General features: G+C 35.1%; 1 protein-coding gene across 1 annotated transcript; it reads left to right on the top strand.

The window, feature by feature from the left end:
- Nucleotides 1–1,758: 1,758 nt before the first annotated feature.
- On the top strand, nucleotides 1,759–5,900 carry LOC148583711 (receptor-like serine/threonine-protein kinase SD1-6). The gene is made up of 8 exons (XM_088510557.1): nucleotides 1,759–1,831; nucleotides 2,101–3,228; nucleotides 3,357–3,476; nucleotides 3,556–3,731; nucleotides 4,538–4,748; nucleotides 4,851–5,088; nucleotides 5,176–5,323; nucleotides 5,592–5,900. The coding sequence occupies exons 1-8, from the start codon at nucleotides 1,759–1,761 to the stop codon at nucleotides 5,898–5,900; spliced, it is 2,403 nt and encodes an 800-aa protein (XP_088366683.1).
- The last annotated feature ends 1,082 nt before the right edge of the window (nucleotides 5,901–6,982 follow it).

The raw sequence follows: 6,982 nt of genomic DNA, 5'->3' as shown, positions 1-6,982 counted from the left end.
AAAATCCACTTAACCCCCTCAAACTATCACTCTAATGATAATCTACCTCCCAAACTATCAATTACAACAATTTACCCCATAAACTACCAAAATAATGACAATCTACCTCACAATGCTAGCAAAATGACGAAATTATCCATATAGAATTTTCAATAAGAGAAAAATACCCTTAAGATTTTGAAAAAAAAAAAATTTTAATATATATTTTTTATTTTAGTAAGGGTAATTTCGTCATTTTTTAACAATTGGGGGTACATTGTAATTGTTTTGGTAGTTTGGGAGGTAAATTGTCGCAATTGATAGTTTGGGGGGTAGATTGTCATTGGGGTGGTAGTTTGAGGGGATTAAGTCGACTTTACCCTAAACCTTTAGCATGATCATCACTACCTTCCTCATTTTTATTCTCAACTCCATAGAGTTTAAAGAAGACTTAAACATTTGCTAAAGAGATTGTATCTCTACTGTACAAGATTGAATTAATGAAATTATCAAAAAAATCCGACATTGAACACAATAAAATCAAGACTTGATTCTCATATTCAATTTTAATATCAATATTTTTCAGATCTGTAATAATTTTATTAAATTAATCAAGATGATCACAAAAATACATACATTCCTTCATCTTAAGGGTATATAACAATTGCTTCAAATAAAACTGGTTAGTGAGAGACTTTTTCTTGTAAAATTTTCTAAACTTCCTCCAAAGACCAATGACGTTAATGAAAAAAAAAAAATTCCTTATCTCCCTTTGTTGAAACTCTTTTCCTCGTACTAATTTTTTTACTAACAGAGGCTTACTAAATTAATGTATAGCTCAATTATTGGTAAAAAAAAAAAAAAAAAATTAATTAAAAGAAGTCTAACGAGTACCAATGAATGAGCTACACATTAGTTTAATAAGTCTTTATTGATAAAAGATTTAGTACTCTTAGCATTTCTCTTACCTGAAACTCTTTTGGATTCTCATTTCTAAGCAAATATTTATTAAATTATTAAATTTAGGACAATCAAATATTCTAACACTATAGGAAAAAAAGGGGATAATTTTAAATTCAAACTATTTCAAAGTAATAATTTGTATTTTTTTTTCCCCCATACTTTTGACTAGAAAGCTCATGAGAAAAGGATAACGAGTGGCATCTCAAATAATTGACATATAATTTAAGCGATGGTGAGTAATGAATGGTTCGAGGGTGGAGAGTCGTTGAAATGTCAGCTTGACTGAGAGTCCAAACAAAACAACACGGCTTTTAAACTGGAAAATCTAACGTTAAAGTGGAAAAAGCTAATGTGAAATTGCAGCCTAGCTTGGTAGTTGGTACCAACCGGATCTTTCCAATTTTAAATGGATAAGAGAGCATTTAGTTAATGGTTAAAATTTTTCTTGAGAAGATAAATAGGACATATGTCCAATTAATATAAATAATAATAAAATAACAGTTATATTTTAAAAATAATTTAAAAAATAAAATAATAAAAGATTAAAATAAAATAATAAAAATTAAAGGGTGGCTGATCATCCCAATTGGACTTGAAGTGGCTGATCCACCCCTAAGGGTTATGGGAGTGGCCGAAGCCACCCCAGACCGCCTTTGGGGTGACTTAACCCACCCATGGCCTTAGGGCCGGTTGCGGGCATGACCCTTCACCCCCATGGGCCAAATAACAAAAAAAAAAAAAAAAAAAAAAAAAAAGGGCCGGTTCTGGCCGAACACCATATATACAATTAGCTGCCTCATTAATTTTGATACAAACATGAGCCGTAGAATTTCCCCTGTTATTGCTTCCCTGCAGCTTTTATTCTGTCTTGGTTTGCACTTCACCAATGCAACCTTCTTCACTGATAGTGTCGGTGATACCATCCGCTCTTATATTCCTTTAACTTCAGAATATATTTTATAGTTCATGAGAAAGTGCAGGCTGGTCGAACTCTTAACCCTAAACACAAACTACAAAGAGCATTTATACAATTTTGTGTGCAAACTACAAAGAGCATTGCATAGCCGCTTCATACAAATATGACCCATATAATAATTTCCCCTCTTATTGCTTCCCTGCTGCTTTTATTCTGCCTTGCTTTGCACTTCACCAATGCTACTACTATCAGTGATACTATCCGACCAGGCCAATCATTAAACACCTTGGAGACCATTGAATCTGCCAACGGAATGTACAAACTTGGTTTCTTTGGTCAAGAAACCTTGGCAAAGTATCACGTGGGAATATGGTTCAGTCATGTTTCTGACCGCAACGTGCTTTGGGTTGCAAACAGGGAGCAGCCATTCCCAAATTCCTCTGCCGTTCTTACCTTCAACCCGGATGGGAAACTTGTAATATCCGATGGCAGTTTGTCGTACGTTGTGACCAACAATTCAGGTGGCAACGACACCTCTGCCACGCTATTAGATACAGGTAATCTTGTACTGAAAAACAGGGCATCAGAAGTTTTGTGGCAAAGCTTTGACCATCCTACCGATACTCTTTTGCCCGGAATGAAGGTTGAAGATGATAAGACAGGATGGTCATTAACATCATGGAAAAATAATGAAGACCCTGCTCCTGGTGTTTTCACTCTGCATCTGGGTTCTCGGAAAGAACTCATCATAATGGAGGGGTCTAAACCATGCTGGAGTAGTCCAATCTTTGGTGAACTAGCTGATAAATTCGTGATTGATGGGGAGAACATTTCTTACACTATTAGTAATAATTATCCTTCTCAATTTAGAAGAGTGTCGTTGAGTGTAAAGGGGGAGCTTCGACTGCAGACATGGTCGTCAGACAATTTACAATCTTTTGCAAATTTGTCCGGATCATTAAAGTGTGGGGCTTATGCTTTCTGCGGTGAATTCACCATATGCAATGAGACAACCGATGAGCCATGTGACTGTTTGCCAGGATTCAAAGCCTATGCAGCCAATTCTACTCAAGGATGTAAGAGAAAAACAGATTTGCCGTGCAGAGATGATGTTCAGAAACATGGGTTTCGTCAAATGTCTATGGTTTATTTGCCCAGTAATCCCCAGCAGTTGCAGTACGTTGGCAATGCTTCAGAGTGCGAATCAGCTTGCTTGAAAAACTGCGAGTGTACTGGTTATGCTTATGATCAAGAGCGTGGCTGCCTAGTATGGGAAGGTCCTCTGTTAAATCTGAAACAATTCTCAGAAGATAATACATATAAACAAGACTTCTATTTGAAACTTGCTCGTTTGGACTTGGCTGTCGAAGGTATTTCTTTTTTTTTTCTGACCGAAATTTTGTTGTAGAGATATCTCCAGGCATTGCCAATTTGTATATCAATTCGTGATGCAAAGAACAATGTCTATATTATTTATTTCTCTGGTTTCCTTTTGCAGACACAAACTCAACGAAATTGAAGGATAACCGATTAAAGAAAATTGTCATTCCGATTGCAGTGATTTTTGCATTGGGCCTTACTGTTTATTATGTGAGGAGGAGAAAGCTCAGAAGGAAGGGTTAGTAAAGAATCGTCCACAACGTTGTTTTAGCAATCCTACATATATATCCTTAAATATGTGTTGTTCTAAAATGTAGGGGAGGATTTGTTATTTGTAGATTTGGGCATGACCCAAAAGGCTAATAATTCAGAGGATGGAAATAGTAGAGAAATCCAAATGCCATTATTCAGTTATGCAAGTGTTTCTGCTGCAACTCATAATTTCTCAGCTGCAAATAAGCTCGGAGAGGGTGGCTTTGGACCTGTTTACAAGGTATGTTTCAACATCCCTAAACGAAATCTTTTGGATATTGAATGTTTCGACCGCTAAACCTTGCCATGTTAACAAGCACAAACAAGCACATGCCACTTTTGTTGCTGTGTATGCTGTGAAACCACTCAGTATACCAATTCAGATAAACTTTTATTGTGTGTGTTAGTTTACATGAAATTGGATACATATATGAACAAAAATGGAGAGGAATTGAAGAAATATATATACAAGCATTGTTTGGTGCTTTTTTTTTTACCCCTTTTGACAAATAAAGTGCTGTTTTACTTTTTGGTGCATGACAAATAAACTATAGTGCATGGCAGCCACAAATTAGTTGGTAATTTTGGCTATCAAAGCTTTTCTGCCAAGGAGCCAAAAACGTTTAATATATGTTTGTAAATAATGCTGAGTATACACATGTGAATGTAAAAGGATTAAGTTTCACATTAGAAATATATCATAAGTTTGGGTGGTTAATATAACATAATTGTGTCTAAACTCAAAAGTTTAAGCTTTTGTGTTAAAACGATATTCTAACATGCTATATTATGATCTCACTTAATGACTCTTAAGGTGTCAATGCATTGATTTTTCTACACCCGAATCGGGAATGTTGGCCTCTAGCTTGGCTCATGGACTAGAGATTCCACAACCACAAAATATTTTGCATCCGATTCTTGTTTCTCAAAATGGGTTGTTTGTTTTAGAGTTAAAAAGGTTTTAGTCTTTATCATTGGTAATGGATTTCTTATGAATGTAGCTTACTATTTTTTTTTAGTATTTTTCACAACAAAAAATAATTGCAGGGAATATTACTAAAAGGTGATGAGGTAGCTGTAAAAAGACTTTCAAAAGCATCTGGACAAGGTTGGGAGGAGCTTAAAAATGAAGCAATGATCATAGCTAAGCTTCAACACAAGAATCTTGTTAGACTTTTGGGTTGTTGCATTGAACAAGATGAAAAGATATTAGTTTACGAGTATATGCCCAATAAAAGCTTGGATTTCTTCCTCTTTGGTTTGTAATATCTCCCATTTTGATATATATGTTTATCTTTGATTTTTATGGACCTTTGCATGTGACTCATTAATTATCAATTTCCATAAATATGTAAAGCAGATCAAGAGAAGCGCAGGATATTAGATTGGAGGACTCGTGTTGGAGTCATTGAAGGAATTGCTCAAGGACTTCTTTATCTTCATCAATATTCTAGGTTAAGGATTATTCATAGGGACTTGAAGCCGAGCAATATTTTGTTGGACATAGACATGAATCCCAAGATATCAGATTTTGGAATGGCGAGAATATTTGGTGGAACTGAGTCACAAGCAAATACAAATAGGATTGTTGGCACTTAGTAAGTAATATAAGGAAACTTCTAAATTATAAAAATCAACATAAAACTTGCAATTACTAATATCTTTAATTTGGTGATGCTGCACAGTGGTTATATGTCCCCTGAATATGCTTTGGAAGGCCTCTTTTCAATCAAATCCGATGTATTTAGTTTTGGCGTACTATTGTTGGAAATTGTGAGTGGCAGGAAGAATACTGGTTTTTATCAAACTGACTCTCTCCATTTGATTGGATATGTAAGTATCTTATTTGCAACTTTTGTTCTAGAAATTGAAAACACTTATTTACTTTGATTCATAGCTCGGAGTTGCTGAACAAATGTGCATTTATCGTTATTAAAACAAAGTTAGTCATCTGTTCTTGAAATTTTAGAACGCAAAGTAGAGTATACAACGTACTACTGGTCTCAAAAGCTTAAGATAATAAAACATCATGCATTTAATCACTTACCATCCTTCTAACATCATGTAATTTTCCACTTCTTCTTTGTTTTGGGATTTGAAGGCATGGGAATTATGGACAAGTGATAGAGGATCGGACTTTGTGGATCCACTACTTGATGATATATCCTCTATGCACATGGTATTGAGATATGTTAACATAGCTCTCCTCTGTGTTCAAGAAGGTGCAAAGGATAGACCAGCCATGTCTGACGTTGTCGCCATGCTTAGCAATGAAGGTGTAGTTCTACCTTATCCCAAAGAACCTGCTTTCTTGAATGTGAGAATTATGTCGAAGGAAAACCCAGTTAACAGCAGGCCACAAATCTGTTCTCTGAATGGTGCAACGTTTTCAACTATGGAAGGCCGATAACATTTGAAAGTTCAGCCATAAGCATTCATATTCTCCGAGTAAATTGTCAGAAAACATTCAATCTCTTTGCCTATGGTCTATAACATTATTCCGTTGTGTATTGGATCTTTGGGTCTTTAGCCATATAATTGGTATTATAGTTTCTAATATGTAGCATGAAAAGTTGTTTGTACTTTTTTTATGCCTTGACAAACTAATTGTAATACTTCGACAAAACACCAATTTTAAAGTTATAGATTACTTACGGGGTGTTACACTAATAGACAAGGATGGAATGAGAGGGTCCTTATCAAAATTAGGTTTTATCCAGCCTCCCGATGAAAAATCCTGGTTCTGTCACTAGTGACAAGTCAAGTTTGTGTTAAGAGTAACAACTCTATCTAATAAATGTATTGTGATCATTCTATAACACTTTTCTGTGAATAGTTTTGTAGAAAAAGTGTCATGATATAGGATGCACTGACCACTTCATATCCAAAAGGACTAATCACAATTGGGGTTCATTGTAATAACTTATATAGTCCAATTCAACCTAATACACATTTATCATGGGACTCAACACATAGTAATACAATGTTTTCTTAGAAAGATGTTACATTGCTTCTCTAGAGTGCATGTATCGATGGCGAATGATTGTTTTAGATTATGGTATTGTTTTGTAACAGGAAAAAAAAAAAAAACCATTATGCAATTGTAAATATAGCAACAAAAGAGGCCATTAGGCAATTTCATCTCAAACTTTCTTAGTATGCAGTAAAATTTATATCAGAAGATCAAAAGCTTCAACAAATGCTAGAAGGAAATACATATATGAGTTTAGAGAATACTTGTGGCGGATGCAACCAGAAGTTCTTCAACCCACTGCAACCAATGAAATGTATGTCAATGCCAAGGCGTGCATGGGATTAATCCCAAAAGCGGGGGAGCTGCTTAGTGAAATTGCTCATTCACTATATTACTCATCAAGGTGAGGGCCGTTGGAATTTTCTTGCAAAACGTTCAGGTAAGCTGCTCAAAGATTGCGCAACATCTACTGGAGATTAGTCATTATTATTTATTCAGAATGTATACCAAATGCACAA

This window comes from Corylus avellana, chromosome 9 (genome assembly GCF_965113065.1).
Source record: "Corylus avellana chromosome 9, dhCorAvel1.hap1.2, whole genome shotgun sequence".
Classification (NCBI taxonomy): domain Eukaryota; kingdom Viridiplantae; phylum Streptophyta; class Magnoliopsida; order Fagales; family Betulaceae; genus Corylus; species Corylus avellana.
This window is presented reverse-complemented; position numbering and strand designations above follow the sequence as displayed.

Bases quoted from the DNA above. Each gene is read 5' to 3' on its own strand.
- LOC148583711 (XM_088510557.1), top strand. From the start codon at position 1,759: ATGAGCCGTAGAATTTCCCCTGTTATTGCTTCCCTGCAGCTTTTATTC. The intron at 3,732-4,537 runs GTATGTTTCAAC...AAATAATTGCAG, and splicing joins GCTTTGGACCTGTTTACAAG to GGAATATTACTAAAAGGTGA. The intron at 5,089-5,175 runs GTAAGTAATATA...GATGCTGCACAG, and splicing joins AATAGGATTGTTGGCACTTA to TGGTTATATGTCCCCTGAAT.